Below are 26,191 nucleotides of genomic sequence, written 5' to 3' on the forward strand. Positions count from 1 at the left end.
AGTGACACTCCTTCATCCTGCTGCCAGGTGATCGGCCCATGGATGAGGGAGGGGGACAGGAAGGAGGATGGGGAGGAGGGCGTAGCGAGAAGGGGGGGGGGGTGTGTGTGTGTGAGAGGGAGACAGAGAGGGAGAGAGAGGGAGGGAGAGACAGAGAGGGGTTGTGGGGAGGGAGATCGCCTTCCGAGTACCGCCATTGGCAAAGGGTGTAACAGAATATGCAGGTGGTGTGTATATTTGGCACGGCTAAAAGAAGACAACTACCTGGCCCTTCCCTCGACTTTGGGGTAAAGATGGCCGTGGGGGGGGGAACCCCGGACTGACCAATCAGCGCGCAGGAGCGGCCGGCCACCCGCAGTATATAAACTGCCGACCAAGAGCCGAGAGCGGCATCGTGCGGCTACGGCTTCCGATACACAGACGGTCCTTAAAGGCTTTGACGACTTGAACTAACTAGGTGAGTTCTGGTGGCGGAGTCAGTGAACAGACTCGAGAGCGAGTGCAAGAGGAGTACAGTGCAGTGAGAGAAGGAAGATGAGGAATAGCATAAAAAAAACCCCCCCAGAGAGGGGTTGTTTTGATGATGATCCTGGAGAGGAGGAGAAGTGGTGTTAACGAAAATGCACAAGTGAAAACGCCAAGACACGATTCTCTGAGTGTTGACTAATAGTGAAAGTGAAGTGCTTATCATTATCATAATCTTTCCTTTGGTTTAACTTTAATTCTCCTATCTCCCCTACACCCCCTAACCCAACCCGACCCGACACGACCCACCTTCGTTCACTGATGATGATACGCTTCCCTCCCCCTCCTCCCCTCTAGAGAAGAAGTGATCCCGAACGGTAGATTAACATCTCATCTCTCAAGATGGAAAGAAGAAGGTGACAAAGTCTTTGATTTCTGCGTTAAACACGGACTCTCCCCACTCATGGTTTCATACACGCAACGATCGTGTCTCCTTCCTCCCTCTCCCCTTCCTAACTGTGTAGTTCACAACCCACGTCCCTCCCTCCCTCTCTCTCTCTCTCTCTCTCTCTTGGAGAACATGAAGTGCATTAGCAGTGTGGCGAGGGTTCCCATGCTCGCTGAATCAAAGTTTCAGCTTACAACAATTCAGTTCGACGACTTAAAGAAGAACGATCCACAGTTGATGTCATCTATCAGTGGCAGGGGTCCAGGGAGCCTATATCAACCTCTCTCTCTCTCTCTCTCTCTCTCTCTCTCTCTCTCTCTCTCTCTCTCTCTCTCCATCCCTTACCTTCGGTTCCATCCCTAAGAAGTCCCGCTGAGAACGAGACCAAGCGAACTGTACACTAATAAGTAATAGATAGCTTGAGCAATTAACAAATAATTGGAAATTCACAGGACAATGACAGATCATCAACTCACATGGAGAAAAGAGATATTTAGCACTTCTTTTTTTTCACGACATGATGAGGAAAAGATGATGTTCCATCGGGAGGGAAGGGAAGGGAGAGGAATGGAAGAGAAGCAAGGAGAGAATCAGGGAAGCAAGTGGTCATTGGAGTCTTCTGAAGGATCCACGAATCGCGGGTGATAAGATGGTTGGTCTCTGAAGATTAAGGTGTATGTCAGTCCTGGACTTACAGTCAGTCCCTTAGAGGCTGGAGCGATGGTAGCTACGTCAGGTAGCAAGCGATCCCCGCCAAGCTTACACCTGTGTTCCCCAGCTCACCTGTGCCCCCAGCTCACCTGTTACCTGTCCCCAAGAACCAATGCTTGCTTACACACACACACACACACACACACACACACACACACACACACACACACACACATACATACAATTACGTTACCTACATTATCAGAGGTAAACACCCCTCTTCACCTTCCCCTCAAAACCGATTAAAGTTATATGATCCTATCTTGTGAAGGTTTTGTGTATACCAATCAGTTGTTTTTCATACAAGTGTTTGTGGCCGTAAGTCCTGAGGTAATAAGTGTCTCTGTGAGCACAAACGTTTGGCAGGTGTCGATGCTGACAGTGACGGGGTACAAGGTGCGCATTACACCGGTCTACAATCACTCCTGTCTCCTCCCTTACCCTCCCCATTCTTCCTTCCTCCCTTGCTGAACAGTCTTGCCTTCCCTCCACACTAACCATTACCACACACCTCCGGTGATGTGAGGTGAGCAGGACGCCACACAGCAGGCTCTTCTTCAGTAATGTGGGCACAGGACAGAGTTAAGATCACGAGGTGTCATTGAGTCTGCGCACTGAAGGAGACTCTTGAAGTACTCGGTAGTAACAGAAGTTTGACCTGACCCCACACCCCCACACACACACACACACACACACCAACATTCCCTGAGTGTTGTCACGACACAGTCCAAAAATACTGAGGCACAGGGGGAGGGGGAAAAATCCCACCAGCGTGTACCTGGAAAGCTTGAGCAACAGTCATAAAAGTTTCAAAACGCAGCGGCAGCAGTGAGCAGGAGGCTCCTTGCGCTCGTGGAGGCTTTAGGGGCTTCAAGAAGTTTGGAGAGGAGGAGGAGGAGGAGGAGGAGAGCAAGAGAGAGAGAGAGAGAGAGAGAGAGAGAGAGAGAGAGAGAGAGAGAGAGAGAGAGATTTTCTCTGCTATCAGAGCGAGAAACAGACGCGTCCCTTACACACTTGTCGGGATCCGCTATACTCCTCCTCCTCCTCCTGCCTGCCTGTCTGTCCTAATCTTAGGTGTACAAACGTCCGAGAGCCACCTTGGCGGACTCACCTGGCCTCACCAGCAGCCATAAAGCGTCACAAAAATGGTTGATTATTTTCCTATTTTTTTTTTTTTCCACCTGGTTCTCGTCGCATCATGTACTGTTATCGTAGTCAGCATATCAACAACTTCGCCAGCCATCCAAAGCGAGACGAAAAAAATATCTGTTTCTCTGACCTTTTTCAGATAACCCTGTAGGTTGACGGTAGTCACGGCTCTTTAAGCTATACTCGACTTGCCAAGTTAGACGGTTGTCACGGCTCTGTAAGCAATATCCCCACCTTTGTCAAGTCGAACGGTTGTCACGGCTTGGTAAGACGTCCTCCTCCTCACCATGTCCCTCCCTAAGCAAGTTAACCGGTGCTGTTGCTCCGCGTTAATGGATATCTGCTCGCGATAAAAGACCATCACTCGAGAATTAGCATTTGCTAATGAGTTAGGAAATCATTTGTCTATTTCCCTAATGGAGTAACCCGGTACCCTACACTACCCCGCTCACACCCCTTCCCTTACACTCCCAAACGATGGAAGGAGACGAAGAGTATCAAACGATCCTCTTTTTTTTTATATCCATCACCCCCACCCTGAACCCCTGATAAGACGAAGTAGGGGTAGAGGAAAAGGTGTCGAGGAGCAGAGTAAGGGTAGAGGAAAAGGTGTCGAGGAGCAGAGTAGGGGTAGAGGAAAAGGTGTAGAGGAGGTGAGGGAATGTGGCTGTGGTGGTGTCACAACCACACTATAGAAAAGATCAAATGGTGTTAAATTCTGATATCGCCCACCACAGCCACCTTGACCCCTGAACTTTGATTCTGTGAGAAGGAAAGAGTTGTTATGGAGATCAAACCCCCCCCCCCCCCTCCCCCCCGCGACGCTCTCCACACAACCGCCCCCTCCCCCCCCTAACCCCCCTCACAGATTACGTCTTTAGCTTAGAGTTATTCTTAGCCAAAGTCCAGGACTTTTCCCTTCAAATCCTCACAGTGACGTATGTTCCTAGCTGGCTCAAAAGGAGTATGACGTTCGCTCGAGACTGGCTCAAACATAATAATATCCCTTCGTTGCTGGATCAACCATTGTGACAAACCTCTCGTACCCAGCTCAACAAACCAGTCACACCCTCAAAAAAAAAAAAAAGAAAATTATCTTTTCCAATGAACAGAGAGTTGTTTAAACGCCACTTGGGATAATGGTTCAGTCTACGAGTGGAACCACTTCCCTTCAAGCGACAGAACGCGTGATCCGCCGTCCGTGTCTTAGTCTTGGATGTTCCGGTCGTAAAGAGAAGGATGGTGCTAAGAATTCATGAATAATGTTTTTCATATTTCTATATGGTTAGTTATGTCGTAAACGAAAGATTCATTCGTATTCAAAGCGTCCTCCTGTGTTCAAAAGAGTTTATATATGTATATATATATATATATATATATATGTAATATATATATATATATATATATATATATATATATATATATATATATATATATATATATACATATATATTTGTGTGTGTGTGTGTGTGTGTGTGTGTGTGTGTGTGTGTGTGTGCTTTACATCAATAAAAGTTTTAAAAAGTTAGGATGAAGGTATCTAAAAAATATAGTCTGAAAATGAAATTACAACGTATAACTTTCTAAGCCAGTTCTGGTCTGCATGAGCTACAGAGATGAAGTTAAAAATTTACATTTCGGTGAGGATGAAAAAAAAAAAGGGTGAAGTTGTTAAACTCTTAACGTGTTGCCTATCTCCCTCCTAGCCTGCCACACACACACACCAGTATATGTAACATCCCCTTTCTCTTAAAATTCTCGAACTCCTGAAGATTTTCGAACCCCATGACCTGCGAAACACTACGGTATTACAACTGTAAACAAAAACTGTAATGTTATTCACATGATGGCTCAAAAATATAACGTAAATATTTTTGGTAATTGTACTGATTATGGTAATACTTCCTCTTCAGTAGACTTTTCCTGTGAACCATCCAGGGTTCTATATAGAATAGTCTCTTCACTTATCTTTTTAGCAATTTCATAAATACAACAATCGGCCCACAGTCAATCCAGCTGTTCATCAACCTCTGGGATTTGGTCGATAAGATAGGCATCATGTCTTGATAGTGTCAAAGTACTCCACCTTCATTTGTGTTTACACCGCGGGTGACAAAAAGGGCGAGGCACTCTCTCACCGTCAGCTGACGAAAGTGGAGTCGTATACAAGCCTCGTTCGAGAAACTTCCGTCGCTCCGAAAGGGGTCCTACACCTACGTCCCTTGCTTCAAGTTGGAGCGCAACCTTGAAGCTCCTGGGGTGGTGGAAGGCTTCTGAGATTGCATTATGCTCATGATATTGTTTGTTTCTCGACCTTTTATTGCTTTTTGTTTCTAACGGATCATTTCTCTTTTTTTCTTTCAGCAAAATGGCTTACTCCTGGGACAACCGCGTCAAATATGTAGTAAGGTACATGTATGGTAAGTACAAAACTTGGTGTTTTTTTTAAGATCATACGAGAATCTTTCCTTTTCTATTCTTTACATGCTTTTTTTTTTTCCTCGGCCATCTTGCTTTTGTTCCCTTTTTTTCTACAAGTTTCCTCAACCAATCAGCTTTTCTTGTGGGTCCTCAACCATCTTTTTGTATCATATCTTTTATCAATCTGCATTGCAAACCATTTTCTTTTTTCGTTCTCTAACCTCTCATTATTGGAGCTCTTTTCTCTTGCTTTTTTCTGAATGCTTGGTTTTGATTTTGTAACCTTAACTATTGAATTTGTAACCTTAACTGTCTTCCTCTTTTTTCTATTCTTGCTTTTCGATTATCTTTTCTGTTTGTCTCCTGAAGCACCTTTTTTTTCCCCTTTTTAACTTTTTTTTTGTTGTTCCCAGCGTTTTCCTTTCTTATTATATTTCAAACTTTCCTTCATTCCTATTTCCAACTTGAAAAGCAACGTGTAAATTCTAAACTTTTATTTAGTGTCTAGCAAGCTACAAAATGTTCTCCTTTGCATCTCTTTATCCCTCATCATCAGCTCTTCCAGTTTCTTATATATCGGGTGCATAGGATAGAGCAAACTGGAACAATATGGTATACAAGGAGAGACGTTTTGCAATTGGACTAAAACCAGTGCATATGAAGCAGCCGAGGGAAACCAGGGAAAGGTGTGTGGGGCCTGGCTGTTGATAAGTCGAGATAAGTCAGTCCATAATTGCTACAGGAGAACGACAGTAATCAGTAATTACTCCTCTTCCTGGTAACGATTCCCGTATCTTTCGAATTGGTCCCAGTAACAATTCCATCCTCGGCAACATGTCATTAAGTAAAATATCATTCAACCGTCTCCTGTGAACATTGATTAAAGTACTTCGTGATACATGAACGCATCTGATTTACTAATTAATAGATTATAATCGAATTCAACGTCCATTTAATCTTCTATCCATCAAAACACATCATCATTCCTTGATATATTGACTTAACGGGGAATCCCTTTCATTTCCTCCCTCCACTTGAGCTCTCGTCCTAAGGGCATAAGAAGGGCGATGGACTTCACTTCTGAAGTTCAAAGGTGGACTTTCCCTCCTTGATTTTTTGAGAGCATAAATCAGGGTCGTACAGGGGTGACTTAAACTACGGCTATGGCCATCAAGAATGGGTTCTTCTCTCTTGAGAAGATCTAAAACATGGAACACGAATATATAATAGAATAGAAAAGGAATGAATCTACTTTCATTGTCTTTATATGGAAATGATCAAAATTTTTCCCCACAGCTTCGTCTTTTCTCCTCACACTCCCCACGAAGTTCCCTAAATTTCTCCGCCAAGATTACCTTAGATAAACAAGTCCCCCTCTTTACTAAAGGGATCGCTTTCGCCTCTTAGTAACATATTTAATGAGGTAGAGCGGCAACTAAGTTTATTAGTATCGCGCCCCGCCAGCCGGAACAGCTTCTCCGCTTAGAAACAGGGGAAGAGATGGAGGAGGCGAGGGCGAAAACCGGGGAGATTTAGGGAGATTTCCCACCTGGATTATTTCCCTCAGTGCGGCCTTGGCTGTTGTGAACATCATCCTCAGAATTACATCCAGGCTAGCGAAACGCTTAGCCTGAAAGCGCAGCAACAAAAGCGGATAGAGACACAAAGAAGTTAACCTTATGAAAAGAACAATTGAAGGCTGTTATCTCGTGTCTTTTGAAGAAAACATCACGCGTCACATAAAAGGCCTTGGAGGAGGAGAAGAAAAGAGATACATCCGGAGCAAGACGTGGGTGGGTGGTGAGGATTAGTCCTCTCTAGGCTTCATTCCGGTTACCTTCCCTTCCCCCTCGAGCCTCACCCCTCCCCAGCACCACAGCCAATTAACCTATGACATTTCCCCCTTTTTGGTTAATGAAGTAAAGGAGATAATGGGAGAAGGGGAAAGGGACCGGAAAGATTGGGAGTTGATCTATTTAGAGACTCTAGCCTATGGCGTAGCGTAGCCTAGCCATATATACGCTTCGAGAGTCTATGCCGTAGCCTACTATTCCGAATGCCACACCTTTAGAATGCCTATGTCGTGGCCTAGCTCATTATTGCCAACTTTAAAGAGCCTATGTCTTAACCTAAATCAATAATGGAACAACACTAGATGTGTTCTAGAAGCCTTTGCCCAAGATCAGAAGGGGGCTCCCTGGATCTTGGTAGACTCTGTATTAGTCGTCTAGGCGGCCATCCTAGCAGTCACTTCCATTAATGTCTTCCGTTTCACTTCCTCGATCTGACAACTTGACTCAGAATTTCATAAAGAAAAAGATATTATAAGGGTTGGTCCACTCCTGCTGCTAAATGTCAGAGGTTTAGATTAAAGAGAGAAGTACGTCATTCTGAAGGATATTTCACCGTAGCTTCGCTCTCTTGCTTTTCAAGCACGATAGTTGGCGTTAACGACTACATGGGTCGTTAGGAATAACATCAATAGCATTTCGCGCTTTTCCCCCTCTGGGCATCAAGGGTTAGAATTCCTCAAACACTCTATATACTGGGGGCAAACGTATATGCTTTACTCGCCCTTTTCGCACCTGGTTACTCATCTTTCAGTGTTTAAGAAGAGTAGAAGACTTGAGGACTTCTAATACCAAATGTTTGGGTTTAGATTTCTTTAGGATTTACATAAGACTATTAGATTCCCATGAAGCCTTTCATTTCGTTTCCAGACTTTCCCTTGTGTCTTCCCTCTCATTTCCAGACTTTTCATGATGCTTTCTCTTCCGTTTTAGACTTTTCATGTAGTCTTTCCTTTCGTTTCCAGACTTTCCATGATGCTTTCTCATTCATATCTAGACTTACCATCATGGTTTCCCATTCGTTACTAGACCTTCCATGATTCCTTTCCTTTCGTTTCTAGCCTTAAACGTGGCTCAAGAAAAAGGAAGAGAAGGATAATATTGATGCTACCTTTACACACACATACTTTGGGTCGGGTCTGAGCTTGCTCGAATATCCTTTTGTAATTAGGGTGTTTATAAGTCTTCCTCATAAGAGAGACTGTGATGAGAGTGGGGAGGTGAGAGCGGCTGCGCTCGCTCGCAGAGGACTCATGATAAATTCAGAAATCCAGAATCACATCACTTTCTAAATAGAATACGTAGCCTCACCCATTCCCTGCGGGAGAAAGAAAATGGGTGATGAAGCACGTAAGTCCTATTGTGTGTCGCTTAAGCCCTCAGTCACTCGAGGTGAATCGTCAAACATGTCTCTCTCTCTGTCAACAATATGAATCATGGAGGCACGAGATGGTTGGTTGTTTTGCCAGACATCGCTTCCTGCCCACTGATTGTCAAGCGACTGAACCAAGTGGTTGGCTTAATAGGAGTGTGTTGCGACTCACTAGCCTTCTTAGTAATCATTGTTCCCTCTTGTTTATTCAGATTAACTTCTTCCTTCCTCGACATGTTTCCTCTTCTCTAGAATGACCCATCACCACAACGCCCGCCTGTCAAGATCCTTATCGTAATCTATCTTTCCCTTGACTATATGATCTTCTCAGGGTATGACGTGAGCCACCCGTCCTACAGAGAACCTCGTTGGACATAGATCACATATTTCCCATCCGTCGCCGGATCTTTTCTGATCCCCTGTAAGAAAAAAAAAAAAAAGAATGTTTTTATCTCGTTTTCCGCGGGCGACTGATGACATACAGCCCTCCCCTACACGATACCCTTCCCTCAGGCAATATCTCTTTCGTCAGTACTCGTTCCGAGTTACTCTGGACTTCCTCACTCTTTCCTCAAATAATACTGACCCTCCTGACCCTCTTTCCGTATGTCTCACTTACGTCCACAGAGATTTATAGATACGTTCCGGCCTTCTGCTGCCGCTGGTTCTTAGGAGGATAGTCCCCATCAGATACACCTGACGTATCAAAGATCAATAAGACACCTTTTCCCCTCTGAGACCACGGTGTCATGGTGCTCGTATCACAGAGAGAAGCATCGAGTCAGCAGTTGTAAGGTCGAAGTTCCCAGTCCTTTCCACGGGTACTTCTTTCCTACTAAGGGCTGCTGCTTGGCATTAACTTGGAGAGGGGAAAAACAAATATCACCTGGGGCACCTTTAGGTGATAAAGAACGATGGTATATGAGGGCAGGACCTTCCCACCGCAGCCGCTCGCCCACCCGCTGACAACACCAGATGAGTTGGACTTCCTTTGTTTTATTTCTGTGGATCAATTAGTCATCAACCATTTCTCGAGCGATTCCTTCTTAAAGGGAGATCATTAGATCTTGTTTCTTCAACTTGATAAGGGAAGGACGGGATCATTTTCCTTCACAAGTCCAGGTGGTGTGGTCCTAAGGATAATGGGTTGTCAGGGTGTGAACTAGACGAGGAGGACCTGCTAGTCCGTGGTACGGCCTCAACACTACCTTTAAGTCATCAATAAATAATACTTTACTCAGCCACGCCCACTGAAACCGGAAACCACCGGCCTGTGTCCCTCCTTCCCTCACACAGCAGGAGCGGCCCCGCCCCCCTCCGGCTCCGTCACCCATCCTATCCCCTCCCTCCCACCCTCTTCCATCTCTTATCCCTCTTCGTAACCTTTCCCTCCTCTAGTCCTCCCTCTCCTTGCCCTATCTCACTCGTCTCTCCACTCTAATCCCTCCTTTCACCTCCCCTTCACCTCGCCTCACTTTATTTCACCTTTACTCTCCCCATCCCTCACACTTTTTTTTCCTCTTTTCCTCACTTCCTCGCTCCCCAAAAATCGTCCTTCTCCACATGAAAACATATCTCCTCCTCTGGCCCGGATACGTTCCTCTTGTCTCCCGGCGCCTTCCGCTGCCCGTGGCCTTAACACAGAAATATGCCAGTGAGACAAGCAATGCCAGGGGAGACGTGTACATTAGCTCCTCAGAAGTGCCGTTGGCTGTCATCTTGACCTGCGTTCACGGCACTAAAGGAGACCCACTCTTGGATCCACCTGCCAAGCCACCTTCTCAGTCCCTTTCCTCAAATATCCTCCCTTAGGCTTCCTTCCTGTTACGTATCCTCTTCCGTCCCTTTCATCCACTTCGCACCGTCTTTGCTTGTCCTATTCCTCCTTCCTTTGCCCCACCCATTTTCCTCTTTAGTAATTTCTCTCTTCCCCCTTTCCTTTTTTTCTACTTCTAGTTTATTCCATTCCTACCATCCCCCTTCGCCCTCCTCCCTATCCTTCTCCTCCTCCTTCCCCCTGTCCTGTCCCTTTTTCGGGTTTCAGTTTTCCGGGGTAAGGAGGCCATTAGGTGGGTTAGGTGTCTAAGGCTTTAAGGCTTGTGGAAAGCCCGTCACGCTTTGGGGCCCAATTAGGCTTATTTCGCAAGTTTTGTTGCAAAACTGTTCGTTTTTTTTTTTTTTTTTTTTTTTTTTTTCCCCCCCCCTGATTCTTGCGACCGAGTCTGAAAGATATTCACGTTGCCTTAAAGCCTTTAGATTAACCATCGTTGTTATTATAAATATATAATATATAATATAATATATTAATTTTATATTAAATATTTTTAATTAATAACTTTCTAAGCCAGTTCTGGTCTGCATGAGCTACAGAGATGAAGTTAAAAATTTACATTTCGGTGAGGATGAAAAAAAAAAAGGGTGAAGTTGTTAAACTCTTAACGTGTTGCCTATCTCCCTCCTAGCCTGCCACACACACACACACACACACACACACCAGTGTATGTAACATCTCCTTTCTCTTAAAATTCTCGAACTCCTGAAGATTTTCGAACCCCATGACCTGCGAAACACTACGGTATTACAACTGTAAACAAAAACTGTAATGTTATTCACATGATGGCTCAAAAATATAACGTAAATATTTTTGGTAATTGTACTGATTATGGTAATACTTCCTCTTCAGTAGACTTTTCCTGTGAACCATCCAGGGTTCTATATAGAATAGTCTCTTCACTTATCTTTTTAGCAATTTCATAAATACAACAATCGGCCCACAGTCAATCCAGCTGTTCATCAACCTCTGGGATTTGGTCGATAAGATAGGCATCATGTCTTGATAGTGTCAAAGTACTCCACCTTCATTTGTGTTTACACCGCGGGTGACAAAAAGGGCGAGGCACTCTCTCACCGTCAGCTGACGAAAGTGGAGTCGTATACAAGCCTCGTTCGAGAAACTTCCGTCGCTCCGAAAGGGGTCCTACACCTACGTCCCTTGCTTCAAGTTGGAGCGCAACCTTGAAGCTCCTGGGGTGGTGGAAGGCTTCTGAGATTGCATTATGCTCATGATATTGTTTGTTTCTCGACCTTTTATTGCTTTTTGTTTCTAACGGATCATTTCTCTTTTTTTCTTTCAGCAAAATGGCTTACTCCTGGGACAACCGCGTCAAATATGTAGTAAGGTACATGTATGGTAAGTACAAAACTTGGTGGTTTTTTTAAGATCATACGAGAATCTTTCCTTTTCTATTCTTTACATGCTTTTTTTTTTTCCTCGGCCATCTTGCTTTTGTTCCCTTTTTTTCTACAAGTTTCCTCAACCAATCAGCTTTTCTTGTGGGTCCTCAACCATCTTTTTGTATCATATCTTTTATCAATCTGCATTGCAAACCATTTTCTTTTTTCGTTCTCTAACCTCTCATTATTGGAGCTCTTTTCTCTTGCTTTTTTCTGAATGCTTGGTTTTGATTTTGTAACCTTAACTATTGAATTTGTAACCTTAACTGTCTTCCTCTTTTTTCTATTCTTGCTTTTCGATTATCTTTTCTGTTTGTCTCCTGAAGCACCTTTTTTTCCCCTTTTTAACTTTTTTTTTGTTGTTCCCAGCGTTTTCCTTTATTATTATATTTCAAACTTTCCTTCATTCCTATTTCCAACTTGAAAAGCAACGTGTAAATTCTAAACTTTTATTTAGTGTCTAGCAAGCTACAAAATGTTCTCCTTTGCATCTCTTTATCCCTCATCATCAGCTCTTCCAGTTTCTTATATATCGGGTGCATAGGATAGAGCAAACTGGAACAATATGGTATACAAGGAGAGACGTTTTGCCATTGGACTAAAACCAGTGCATATGAAGCAGCCGAGGGAAACCAGGGAAAGGTGTGTGGGGCCTGGCTGTTGATAAGTCGAGATAAGTCAGTCCATAATTGCTACAGGAGAACGACAGTAATCAGCAATTACTCCTCTTCCTGGTAACGATTCCCGTATCTTTCGAATTGGTCCCAGTAACAATTCCATCCTCGGCAACATGTCATTAAGTAAAATATCATTCAACCATCTCCTGTGAACATTGATTAAAGTACTTCGTGATACATGAACGCATCTGATTTACTAATTAATAGATTATAATCGAATTCAACGTCCATTTAATCTTCTATCCATCAAAACACATCATCATTCCTTGATATATTGACTTAACGGGGAATCCCTTTCATTTCCTCCCTCCACTTGAGCTCTCGTCCTAAGGGCATAAGAAGGGCGATGGACTTCACTTCTGAAGTTCAAAGGTGGACTTTCCCTCCTTGATTTTTTGAGAGCATAAATCAGGGTCGTACAGGGGTGACTTAAACTACGGCTATGGCCATCAAGAATGGGTTCTTCTCTCTTGAGAAGATCTAAAACATGGAACACGAATATATAATAGAATAGAAAAGGAATGAATCTACTTTCATTGTCTTTATATGGAAATGATCAAAATTTTTCCCCACAGCTTCGTCTTTTCTCCTCACACTCCCCACGAAGTTCCCTAAATTTCTCCGCCAAGATTACCTTAGATAAACAAGTCCCCCTCTTTACTAAAGTGATCGCTTTCGCCTCTTAGTAACATATTTAATGAGGTAGAGCGGCAACTAAGTTTATTAGTATCGCGCCCCGCCAGCCGGAACAGCTTCTCCGCTTAGAAACAGGGGAAGAGATGGAGGAGGCGAGGGCGAAAACCGGGGAGATTTAGGGAGATTTCCCACCTGGATTATTTCCCTCAGTGCGGCCTTGGCTGTTGTGAACATCATCCTCAGAATTACATCCAGGCTAGCGAAACGCTTAGCCTGAAAGCGCAGCAACAAAAGCGGATAGAGAGACAAAGAAGTTAACCTTATGAAAAGAACAATTGAAGGCTGTTATCTCGTGTCTTTTGAAGAAAACATCACGCGTCACATAAAAGGCCTTGGAGGAGGAGAAGAAAAGAGATACATCCGGAGCAAGACGTGGGTGGGTGGTGAGGATTAGTCCTCTCTAGGCTTCATTCCGGTTACCTTCCCTTCCCCCTCGAGCCCCACCCCTCCCCAGCACCACAGCCAATTAACCTATGACATTTCCCCCTTTTTGGTTAATGAAGTAAAGGAGATAATGGGAGAAGGGGAAAGGGACCGGAAAGATTGGGAGTTGATCTATTTAGAGACTCTAGCCTATGGCGTAGCGTAGCCTAGCCATATATACGCTTCGAGAGTCTATGCCGTAGCCTACTATTCCGAATGCCACACCTTTAGAATGCCTATGTCGTGGCCTAGCTCATTATTGCCAACTTTAAAGAGCCTATGTCTTAACCTAAATCAATAATGGAACAACACTAGACGTGTTCTAGAAGCCTTTGCCCAAGATCAGAAGGGGGCTCCCTGGATCTTGGTAGACTCTGTATTAGTCGTCTAGGCGGCCATCCTAGCAGTCACTTCCATTAATGTCTTCCGTTTCACTTCCTCGATCTGACAACTTGACTCAGAATTTCATAAAGAAAAAGATATTATAAGGGTTGGTCCACTCCTGCTGCTAAATGTCAGAGGTTTAGATTAAAGAGAGAAGTACGTCATTCTGAAGGATATTTCACCGTAGCTTCGCTCTCTTGCTTTTCAAGCACGATAGTTGGCGTTAACGACTACATGGGTCGTTAGGAATAACATCAATAGCATTTCGCGCTTTTCCCCCTCTGGGCATCAAGGGTTAGAATTCCTCAAACACTCTATATACTGGGGGCAAACGTATATGCTTTACTCGCCCTTTTCGCACCTGGTTACTGATCTTTCAGTGTTTAAGAAGAGTAGAAGACTTGAGGACTTCTAATACCAAATGTTTGGGTTTAGATTTCTTTAGGATTTACATAAGACTATTAGATTCCCATGAAGCCTTTCATTTCGTTTCCAGACTTTCCCTTGTGTCTTCCCTCTCATTTCCAGACTTTTCATGATGCTTTCTCTTCCGTTTTAGACTTTTCATGTTGTCTTTCCTTTCGTTTCCAGACTTTCCATGATGCTTTCTCATTCATATCTAGACTTACCATCATGGTTTCCCATTCGTTACTAGACCTTCCATGATTCCTTTCCTTTCGTTTCTAGCCTTAAACGTGGCTCAAGAAAAAGGAAGAGAAGGATAATATTGATGCTACCTTTACACACACATACTTTGGGTCGGGTCTGAGCTTGCTCGAATATCCTTTTGTAATTAGGGTGTTTATAAGTCTTCCTCATAAGAGAGACTGTGATGAGAGTGGGGAGGTGAGAGCGGCTGCGCTCGCTCGCAGAGGACTCATGATAAATTCAGAAATCCAGAATCACATCACTTTCTAAATAGAATACGTAGCCTCACCCATTCCCTGCGGGAGAAAGAAAATGGGTGATGAAGCACGTAAGTCCTATTGTGTGTCGCTTAAGCCCTCAGTCACTCGAGGTGAATCGTCAAACATGTCTCTCTCTCTGTCAACAATATGAATCATGGAGGCACGAGAATGTTGGTTGTTTTGCCAGACATCGCTTCCTGCCCACTGATGTCAAGCGACTGAACCAAGTGGTTGGCTTAATAGGAGTGTGTTGCGACTCACTAGCCTTCTTAGTAATCATTGTTCCCTCTTGTTTATTCAGATTAACTTCTTCCTTCCCTCGACATGTTTCCTCTTCTCTAGAATGACCCATCACCACAACGCCCGCCTGTCAAGATCCTTATCGTAATCTATCTTTCCCTTGACTATATGATCTTCTCAGGGTATGACGTGAGACACCCGTCCTACAGAGAACCTCGTTGGACATAGATCACATATTTCCCATCCGTCGCCGGATCTTTTCTGATCCCCTGTAAGAAAAAAAAAAAAAGAATGTTTTTATCTCGTTTTCCGCGGGCGACTGATGACATACAGCCCTCCCCTACACGATACCCTTCCCTCAGGCAATATCTCTTTCGTCAGTACTCGTTCCGAGTTACTCTGGACTTCCTCACTCTTTCCTCAAATAATACTGACCCTCCTGACCCTCTTTCCGTATGTCTCACTTACGTCCACAGAGATTTATAGATACGTTCCGGCCTTCTGCTGCCGCTGGTTCTTAGGAGGATAGTCCCCATCAGATACACCTGACGTATCAAAGATCAATAAGACACCTTTTCCCCTCTGAGACCACGGTGTCATGGTGCTCGTATCACAGAGAGAAGCATCGAGTCAGCAGTTGTAAGGTCGAAGTTCCCAGTCCTTTCCACGGGTACTTCTTTCCTACTAAGGGCTGCTGCTTGGCATTAACTTGGAGAGGGGAAAAACAAATATCACCTGGGGCACCTTTAGGTGATAAAGAACGATGGTATATGAGGGCAGGACCTTCCCACCGCAGCCGCTCGCCCACCCGCTGACAACACCAGATGAGTTGGACTTCCTTTGTTTTATTTCTGTGGATCAATTAGTCATCAACCATTTCTCGAGCGATTCCTTCTTAAAGGGAGATCATTAGATCTTGTTTCTTCAACTTGATAAGGGAAGGACGGGATCATTTTCCTTCACAAGTCCAGGTGGTGTGGTCCTAAGGATAATGGGTTGTCAGGGTGTGAACTAGACGAGGAGGACCTGCTAGTCCGTGGTACGGCCTCAACACTACCTTTAAGTCATCAATAAATAATACTTTACTCAGCCACGCCCACTGAAACCGGAAACCACCGGCCTGTGTCCCTCCTTCCCTCACACAGCAGGAGCGGCCCCGCCCCCCTCCGGCTCCGTCACCCATCCTATCCCCTCCCTCCCACCCTCTTCCATCTCTTATCCCTCTTCGTAACCTTTCCCTCCTCTAGTCCTCCCTCTCCTTGCCCTATCTCACTCGTCTCTCCACTCTAATCCCTCCTTTCACCTCCCCTTCACCTCGCCTCACTTTATTTCACCTTTACTCTCCCCATCCCTCACACTTTTTTTTCCTCTTTTCCTCACTTCCTCGCTCCCCAAAAATCGTCCTTCTCCACATGAAAACATATCTCCTCCTCTGGCCCGGATACGTTCCTCTTGTCTCCCGGCGCCTTCCGCTGCCCGTGGCCTTAACACAGAAATATGCCAGTGAGACAAGCAATGCCAGGGGAGACGTGTACATTAGCTCCTCAGAAGTGCCGTTGGCTGTCATCTTGACCTGCGTTCACGGCACTAAAGGAGACCCACTCTTGGATCCACCTGCCAAGCCACCTTCTCAGTCCCCTTTCCTCAAATATCCTCCTTAGGCTTCCTTCCTGCTTACGTATCCTCTTCCGTCCCTTTCATCCACTTCGCACCGTCTTTGCTTGTCCTATTCCTCCTTCCTTTGCCCCACCCATCTCCTCTTTAGTAATTTTCTCTCTTCCCCCTTCCTTTTATTCTACTTCTAGTTTATTCCATTCCTACCCATCCCGTCGCCCTCCTCCCTATCCTTCTCCTCCTCCTTCCTCCCCTGTCCTGTCCCTTTGCGGTTGCAGTTCCGGGCTAAGGAGGCCATTAGGGTGGCTTCAGGATGTCTAAGGCTTTAAGGCTTGTGGAAAGCCCTGTCACGCTTTGGGCTCTAATTAGGCTTATTTCTGCAAGTTTTGTTGCAAATACTGTTCGTTTTTCCCCCCCCTGATTCTTGCGACCGAGTCTGAACGATATTCTACGTTGCCTTAAAGCCTTTAGATTAACCATCGTTGTTGATTATAAATATATATATATATATATATATATATATATATATATATATATATATATATATATATATATATATTCTCCATCGCTAGAGAATGACAGCAGATCGCTTTTCCGATTAGAGCGGTGGTTTCATGTCTGTTTCTCTGCAAATTCACGCAATGGTCGAATCGCTTAAACCGCTATCATGTTGTGTAGCCTAGCATGATGGAGTGCATGCCGTCCGCCCCACCCTGGGGATATTTACCCTGTGTTTCCTGTAAACATTCTCGTCATAATGTTAATGTGTCGCTCTGTGCATTCTGAAAACTTACCCTCAAGGCAAGACCGCGTAAAGTCTGTCAATATCGTCTTAATTTTCTCTCGTGTGACGTGATGGCAGGATGTGAAAAGTGCAATCAAAGGGATCAGCTTAAACGTGGGTTTAACGAAAAACCGACCAGGGAAAATCTGTTGGACAACAAGACACACACACAGTCAAGTGGCTGGCAAGCGGCGGTTTATTTTAGTGTACTGGTTTAGCGTTTCCTCAGACTATGTGGGCAAATACTGTCAGGTTGCCAAGCCCATTGTTACAGTCCTCGCGAGAGAGCTACATTCCTCCTCTCGACGTTACAAGATTTGGGCAGGGCCTACTATTTTCGGCCACCTCTGGGAAAACAAAACATGATCTCCTTTTTCATCTATTTTTACATGTTCGTGGATTCCATACATTAGTACTTTTCTCTGAATAGGGTAAACACTGTGCCAGACTAAAGAGATGTACAGGTGGTTTTGTACATAGTTATATATATATATCAGAACACAACAACGCATTCTTCTAAGGTTAAATGAGTTGAACTTCAAAACATAGTGGGGGGTTTGTGCGCTGCCAGCTACACTACGCCAACAGAGCAACAAAGACAGGTGTGGATACTAGAAAAAAAAACTGATATGAATAGATGGAAAGGGAAAGCTGGACCATGAGAACAGGAAGATTTACGCCACACTGACAACATTAAGTAGGCCAGAGGACGAACAGCCCTTCGCTAGTATACGAGACACAACTTTTCCGTGTTTATTCTGGTTCCTCAATACGCCTACCGGTATGATATCCTCGCATTCTCATCTCTTCTGATGCGGAGCCAAATAGCTGTTTTTCATTAAGTCGCTGTGCTGTACTATACATGCTACAGGAAATATGTTTTATCTTATAAATTTAAGATTTTGTCAAGCGAGTTGGAACTGTAAACAAGGCGGGGATGTCGGTGTTTTCAGTGCATCATATGTTACGCTGTTTACCCGCTTACCTCCTCAGAAGTACCTTGGCACGACACTCTGGTGCAAGATGAGGAAATGGTTTCCTCTCCCGAATATCTCAGACTTCACGGTAATATTCAGACAGCGACAACGTTACGATGTCTTTGCGAAGCAATTGCGAAGCAATCCTCATCGAGGCGTTCGCTTATTATCCCTTGCTTTCTGGCATACGAAAACCTCAAGGGCAACTAACCATATGTTCGAAGTCAGTTCCAAAATCCCATAGGGAATTAAAGAACACTGAGCTATGTTTACCTTCGAAGCCAGCAAAACGATTCTAATCAGGTTTGTGTTGTGGAAGATAATCAGGAAAAGATAACAAAGTTTAAATCAAGGTTTGACCGTATTTCCGGGTTGAGAACCACCAAACCCCTGGAGACTGTTGATGGTTTTCACTGTCTCTCCTCCTGCACATTTTCCGCTTATCACTATTTTCATTTTCGATTACCTTTCGTCGCTGAAACGACTTTCGTCCTTGTTAATTCATGAAGGCTAAACATATCAGAATTCTGATTAGCCTAATAGGCTTACATGCTTACTCACAGTCATCCTATTGCTCGGAAGAACTAGTCCTGAAACCAATTAGTCGCCAGTAACGAGCTTGTGGGCCCAGCTTTTTTCACCCCCCCTCGCTGTGACAGATCTACAAACATATCGACCGACTTCGTCCGCCTCATATTGACAGGTGGTGACTAGTGGCTTACAAAGGCTTACTGAGAGAGGATTTGTTCGTTCCTAGGAGATATTTTGTTTCTTGTACTATATAATAAAAGGTTTATATACACCTTTTGTTCCTTTGGAGCTGCACTCATGAGTCTTATGTTTGTAAATGAAAGCATGGGTTCTTCAGGCACCTGCTTCTGTGCTGATATAATGACATTCCTTTCAGAATGATTCTTAAAATCAAGCGTCAGGTCAAGCGTCATTCACACGAGAGAGAATAAAGACTTTTCAAAGTAGTGATCAACATAACTTGAATCTTTTCTCTATTTCCCGTAATGTTCTCACACGGAAAAGTATCGAGATCGACTCTTAACCCCAGATATCTCCTTCTTCCCCAGACATTGACAACAATGGCTTCCTGGACAAGAACGACTTCGAGTGCCTCGCCCTGAGGAACACTCTCATCGAAGGCCGCGGTGACTTCAAGGCTGACGCTTACGCCAACAACCAGAAGATCATGTCCAATCTCTGGAACGAGATCGCCGAACTTGCTGATTTCAACAAGGTAAAACAACGTTAAGGGTAGCCAGCTTAGGGAGACAAGAACTTCTGGGTTACCTCTGGCTGGGGAGGCTAAGGAGTTAGGGCCTCGTTCTCCTCTGAGAGGGTTAGGTTATGAGATGACTTAGTGGCCTGTTCTGAAAGGTTACCAGATCCCTGAAGGATACATTTGCTTTCCCGAGGGAGTGGAAGGGAAAATTCTTTGTGACTAACTCACAATAAGGAAGAGTTTAGGATACAGTGATGAGATGACAATTAATTTGGTGAGTCAGGATTCAAAGGTTAAAGAGATGTAGGAGGAAATACAGATGAGACAACAGGCTATCCTGAGAGAATAAATGTTAGGGAACTGGTTAGCAAATCAGATGGGCAATATACATACTAGAACTGCTAGTCTAGGTAGACAACAGAGAGAGAATCAGGAGTTAACATCTAGGTCTAGGAGGATGTGGAAATCATTTGGTGCTTCCCACTCCGGCCAGCGAAACACATTGATAACAACCATCATACAACGTAACTCTAACATTGATCAATGCCTAATTTTCACTTACTATTCAAAGTATACAATGATCTTCATTATCAGTACCTTTAATATACTCATATATAAAGACATTATGGAATTCACACTAGATTTCCATTTGAACTGCTTATCTGAGAATGTCTCGAATGTTGGAGGGCACATCCAAGTAGATTCTTAGGATCTTTAGAGGTAGAGCTCCCTAAGGTAGAGAAGAGAAAGCGTGTTTCACCACAGGACACAAAGCAGGTTGGTGTGGCTGGGAACAGGATATCTACAGGAAGGCGTGAGAAGTGACAGCAAGCTAGACTTGGGCCAAGAAGAGTGTGGCGGTTGCCGGGTAGCAACAAGCAAGGGTAGCGGTCAGTGCCAGGGAGATTAAACCGATTTGCTGGTGTGAGTGGGAGCTCGCCAGAGTGGAAGAGTGCATGAGCGGGCGTGAGTAGCAGTCAGTGTAGGAGCTCCAACTGCTGTTCACAGGACGGTGAGGTCACTGTCGACGAGTTCAAACAGGCCGTGCAGAACCTGTGCATTGGCAAGAAGTTCAGTGATTTCCCCGGGTGTTTCAAGACTGTCATTACAAGACTGTTCAACACCGTTGACATTAACGGTAGGTAGCACAGCTGGCGGAGGGAATCGCGATAAGTGCTTTTGCTGCTATGCACTCACTTGCTGGCATAACAATGTTTTGCAGGGCTGCATCGTGGCTACAGTTTTCGCAGGCTGAGTACGGCCGTAAAATGTGTACCTACATGGCCACGCTTTTTTCGCTTCCATACATTTATTCTATTTGTGTTAAGATCCTAGTATTTGCCATCACAATGTCTCATCCATTCATTAAAGCTTTTAAGTGTCTCACTTCTTGTGTTCATCGCTTCAGTCACTCGAGATATTCACAAAGTTTCACGATTCAAGAACCAGTCATACTGTTAAAGTGTTCAAGTGTAAGTGCTTCGAAGTGATCCATTTGAAGATTCGGTCTTTGGTTTGCTTCATTTAAATCTCTTACCGGTAAACTCGCTTCATAACAGGGTCCCCAGATGAAATATCTTGATCAATTCCCAGTTTTCCTGATCAAAATGAAAAACAAAAACAAAAACAAAAACATGCAGTCTTCAGAGTTGCAAAATCTTCAGCATCAAGCACCTTTAAAACTTTGAATCAGATTCGAAACTAAATATGTTACATTATTTTTTTACTTAAACTATTCCCTCCAAATCATGTTCTTGATACGATGCAAGTTCAACGCAAGTGCATAGTATTTCTGCCTTCTTACTGAAATTCTGATATTTCCTCTTCCTCTTTTATTCAAACTTCCTCAACTTTTTCCAGCAGGGACTATTATTTCTTTTTTTTTTCATCCCTGTCCTGTGGGGGGACCCTGAATCACTTTGCTCGCTTTGGATCACGGCAACAGTGTGAATACCTGCTCGCCGGAATGATACTTTCCCGTGATGAGCTGGTGGCATTAAAACGAAATGTTAGAACTTGTTAACCAGTGCTTTTACTTCGTCGAACTGATGGTATGATTAGATATGGCGGGAAAAGAATATAAAACTGCAAGTCGCGAAGGATAAATCTATATCAATAAGGTAAACATCGGCAGCATAATATGCTAAAACTGCAGGTTTGAACGTCAGGGCTAGGCTAAACTTGCCGGTAAGCGCTGACAGAGTTAAATTAGGGTAAGTCATGCTACGAGCCACTCCACGGTTGATAGGCTTGGTTTCAGTTTGCAGTGTCCCATTAGCCTTATTCTGACGTTTCCAGGACGGTGAAGTTACTGTTGACGAGTTTAAGCAGGGCGTACAGAAGAACTGCTGTGGCAAGTCTTACACCGACTTCCCCAACGCCTTCAAGTCTTTCATTGCTAACCAGTTCAAGAGTGTTGATGTGAACGGTACGTTACGTCCAGCGCTCTTTGGCGTGCAACAGATATGCATCCCTCCCAACCTTTAGATTATTTTAACACCCTCAACATCACAAATTTTTGCCTCTCGCTGACGAGGTAGTGTCTGACGCGCCTTTAGTAAAAATAAAATGTCAACCCACAGTTTGGTTTTTCCCGGACGCTGAGATTTTCGAGAACGGTCACAAAGCATAAACAAAACACAGCAGCGACAGGATGGTGGACACCTCTTAACCTTGGTGCCCTCTGAGCTTTATTTTCCACCCAGTTTAAGGCTGTTGACATGCACTGCACATTACTGTCCTCCTCTCCTTTACAGAGGGAACAAAACATCATATACCAGTAGGCACCATTTACCCCCTTAAAACTACTAATGATATCGGCTACTTCCTCACCTTATCCTAGCTAGCTTCAAGATCCATTGTTCCCAGCCTCATCTCACACCTACTTCCAGGATGGGGAAATATCCGGCGAGGAATTCAAGCAGGCAGTTAAGGACGCCTGTGTGGGCAAGAACTTCGATGAATTCCCCAATGCCTTTAGGATGTTCATTGTAAACCAGTTTAAATTGGTTGATACGAACGGTATGTGCGATACTTTACTGATTCATATCGGGTCTCTTTCTCATCTTTATAGTTGCCATCTTATATATATTTTTTTCCTTTCGCCTCATCACCTCTGTCCGAATCAGTTCATCTCCAAGACTTCAAACCAGATGCACACATCCTCGAGTCCCCTATACAGCACCACCCTTCAGAGAGAATACCTCACCTTGACCCTTTCTAAGAGACCTCCAATCAGATCTACCTGAGAGAAGTCTATCTTTGATGTTCACAGATTACCCTTATTGGTTCCAGGATGGTGAGGTGACAATTGACGAGTTCAAGCAAGCAGTACAGAACGTATGTGTGGGCAAGGCCTTTTGCACCTTCCCTTCAGCTTTCAAGTCGTTCATTGCTAACCAGTTTAAGAGCGTTGACATTAATGGTATGTTCAAAAAAGAGTAAAGATTAAGATACAGAATGACCCCATGTACATTCTTGGCTTCAGTAGCAACATATTGCATTGTACGATTTTCCTTGCTGCTGCATCTGCTATAATATCCCTACTGTGCATCCCAAAGCTTACAATGAACCAGTGCTACAATGATGAACGAGCATTTGTTGCTGAAGTATGAAAATTGGCACCACATACCTGGACCTGTAGAACCTAATTTTGTTGCTGGAGTTCCCAACGTAAGAGCATTATGCTTTTTTTTTTTATTTTCTTGCAACTGTATTTCTTTTCAGCTTACCTCTAAATGTATTCTTCTCCTCCTTTTCGAAGTTTCTTTATGTTGCTTGAAACTTTCTAGCTTTTGCGACGACCTACAAAGTTATTGAAAGAACACTTCTGTTCTCTGCTGTACCAGGCTATACTTAGTTGCATTGGAAGAAAATGCAAACCACAGTGACCTAGTTTCACACATTTTTCAACACATATTCTCAAGTCTGGGGAAACCTCGTGATTCTAAAAAAAAAAAAAAAGAAAAAAAAAAGATTTTCGATACAGCGTCATTTTTGAGTCTTAACACGACATATGCTTACTCCTTCCCTAACTAATTTTTAAGGATGACTTGCAGTCGCCATATTTTTTCCTCGTATTTTATTATATCCTGCTTCTTTCATTTTTGTCTGACAATTTTCATTTCATAATCGCCTTCCGTAACCTGCTGACTGTTAAGAGAAGAACGCCAGTGGTAATTCGAAGTCAAGGCAATACTGTTTTCCACTGGAAACTCAACACTAACGATTTTTAGCCTTTATTGCTGGCCTTCTCTGAATAATACGACCCATAGACCTGTCTAGGTTTCAGACAAGTCTCAAGTTTTCGTCTGTCATAATAACCATTTTTATCCTAATTTCATATTTTTATTTTTTCCGATCCACACGGAGGTTCAACATCATACTGTTGTTTTTTTTGGCATATTTCGGCTCGGTCTTTCCTTCTCATCAGGTACTATTTAGTTACTACAGCTTTTTATTACATGTTTGTCGCTTTTTTTATGTTCTCGTTTTTGTGGACTATGGTTTTTATTTTTTCAGCTTTATTTTCATTGTTCTTTTACGACGCTTAAGACAAAATCTAACCAACAGAAGAAACCTCGCTGTAAGCAACTATGAGAGGCTTTTTTTTTTTTTTCACTAGCATTGCAACCAACTAACTAACTCTCTTTCCCGTTTTCTCACAAGGTTTCTGAAGTATAGCTTACGCTATGTACTTTACTAATGACCACTCTCAGGGCTCCCAATGGTGTGATCACTGCCTGTGTGCTCAGTTCAGAACATATTGTTAAATATTGTTTGAAATTAACGCTTAGCTTCACTTTCTTATTAACAGCCTGTCTTTTAACTTTTTAACCTCGATTTCAGGTTCATACACAGATGTCAAATATCAGAGTAGCTGTTAGATGAAGCTCTCTTCTTCACAGTCTGTCTTCAGGCTTATATTACATGACTTAAATGAGTTCCTACAACTTATAAGGTCATTGACAACATGTCTTCGATATCTGTGTGTGGAGCTGACTGGCATCGGACTTCTTAAGTTAATTTGTACAACAAATCTAAAAGGCATTCAGTCCAATATGGGTTGGCTGTAGTGGGCAATAAGATCTAAATCGCTATCAGCCACGCCTTAACATGGAATTCCGGTGCTCATTTATATATTTCTTATCTGTATCACTTAATTGTTTTAACTGAGTCTTTTATATCCACCAGTTATTACTAAACCTATATATATGATCACTACAAGGATGTTTCTTAGGTTTAGAATTCTTAACAGAGTAATTAGACTAAATTTCCTCTTGACATAACTTGAGTGTCAGTAGTGAAATCTACTTAACAGTTTTGATCAATATTAACAAATCAATAATCAGGACCCCAGTGCTTCTAAGACCATGAGGCAGACGGGGCGTAGAGATCATCTACCGCAGTCTAACACGCTGCTTTCTCCTTTTTTTTTTTTCAAATGGCATAGCCTAGCACTTTTCAGCAACCTCAGTAACCAAATGATGCAAAATAATGTCACTTGACTGCAGCAAAAGGTTATTCACTTTAGTTCTTTTAGTTCCATGCAGGAATTGTTGCTTTGCCGCAGCAGTAGGTAATGTAGACGCAATAACATGCAGAAAACACTAAGAACTACAATTAGTTAGTGTACGTCAAGCAACACGGCTGTAAAACTGGTCAGGACCGTTTGAGAATCCATCCATAACCATCCCCTGTCAGACTCGCATAGGATGATGATCCCCTCCCTCTGCTAACTTTGCCCGCCAATGATCCCTACAGGTGATGGTCTCGTTGGTGTAGATGAGTTCAGGCTGGACTGCATCTCCAGGAGCGCCTTCTCCAACATCAAGGAGATCGACGATGCCTACAACAAGTTATGCACTGTAAGTAGCTTACTCACGTTTCTCATCCACACGATAACCATTTCATGGACTTCCTTCTTTTCTTTTATTTCTTCTGCTTCGATGACGCGATCATACTCATGATAATTTCAATCATGATTTAAAAAAGAATTCTTTGAGGGAAAATTCGTGCATCACAATTCAGTCACTGAAGTCTGGAACCTTAAAGAGTTCGATGTGTTGATCTATCTCTGGTACGTAAGTGATAATGTTTTGGCCATCACAGGATGAGGACAAGAAGGCTGGTGGCATCAGCCTCAGCCGCTACCAGGATCTGTATGCCCAGTTCATCTCCAACCCCGACGAGTCCTGCAACGCCGTCTACCTTTTCGGACCCCTGAAGGTGGTGCAGTAAAGGTGCGTTTGAGACGACCCGAGGCTGCCCACGCGCGAGGCCCGGCGCTGTGGGTGGACACCCCGCGCATGCGCAACCCGGGCCGGCCTGAGCGCCCGCCCTCTACACCCACCAGTGCCCAGTTCCTCACCACATCATTTTTATACTCATCTCCCTCTGACGCCAAGCCGCAATATCAGGCAACAACACCGCCTGCGGCAGCCGACCCCAGCCGCTGGAGTCCCTAGCCTGGGTTCCTGGAGTGGGGACTGCGCGAGCTGCCCACGGCCGCTGACCGTTACCCAGCTGGACGCATTAACATCGGGCAGGGTCGACTGCTCGTGCGATCATCTCTCTATTATTGTCCAATAAACGTTGAAATGTTTTA

At 43.9% G+C, this 26,191-nt stretch overlaps 1 protein-coding gene across 3 annotated transcripts; it reads left to right on the top strand.

The window, feature by feature from the left end:
- Positions 1-354: 354 nt before the first annotated feature.
- On the top strand, positions 355-26,191 carry Scp1 (Sarcoplasmic calcium-binding protein 1). 3 transcript variants are annotated; one of them, XM_071670012.1, is made up of 6 exons: positions 355-457; positions 11,551-11,606; positions 19,433-19,599; positions 20,593-20,722; positions 25,348-25,451; positions 25,696-26,191. In XM_071670012.1, exons 2-6 carry the CDS (start codon positions 11,555-11,557, stop codon positions 25,822-25,824), a joined length of 582 nt encoding a protein of 193 aa, XP_071526113.1. In that variant the 5' UTR covers positions 355-457; positions 11,551-11,554; the 3' UTR covers positions 25,825-26,191. The 3 variants fall into 3 exon arrangements, with proteins under 3 accessions (XP_071526113.1, XP_071526114.1, XP_071526115.1); XM_071670013.1 differs by lacking the exon at positions 20,593-20,722 and adding an exon at positions 21,883-22,012; XM_071670014.1 differs by lacking the exon at positions 20,593-20,722 and adding an exon at positions 22,879-23,008.

This window comes from Panulirus ornatus, chromosome 14 (genome assembly GCF_036320965.1).
Source record: "Panulirus ornatus isolate Po-2019 chromosome 14, ASM3632096v1, whole genome shotgun sequence".
NCBI lineage: Eukaryota > Metazoa > Arthropoda > Malacostraca > Decapoda > Palinuridae > Panulirus > Panulirus ornatus.

Coding starts and splice junctions, on each gene's coding strand:
- Scp1 (XM_071670012.1), top strand. CDS start 11,555: ATGGCTTACTCCTGGGACAACCGCGTCAAATATGTAGTAAGGTACATG. Junction 11,607..19,432: donor TGTAGTAAGGTACATGTATG/GTAAGTACAAAA, acceptor CTTCTTCCCCAG/ACATTGACAACAATGGCTTC. Junction 20,723..25,347: donor CAACACCGTTGACATTAACG/GTAGGTAGCACA, acceptor TGATCCCTACAG/GTGATGGTCTCGTTGGTGTA.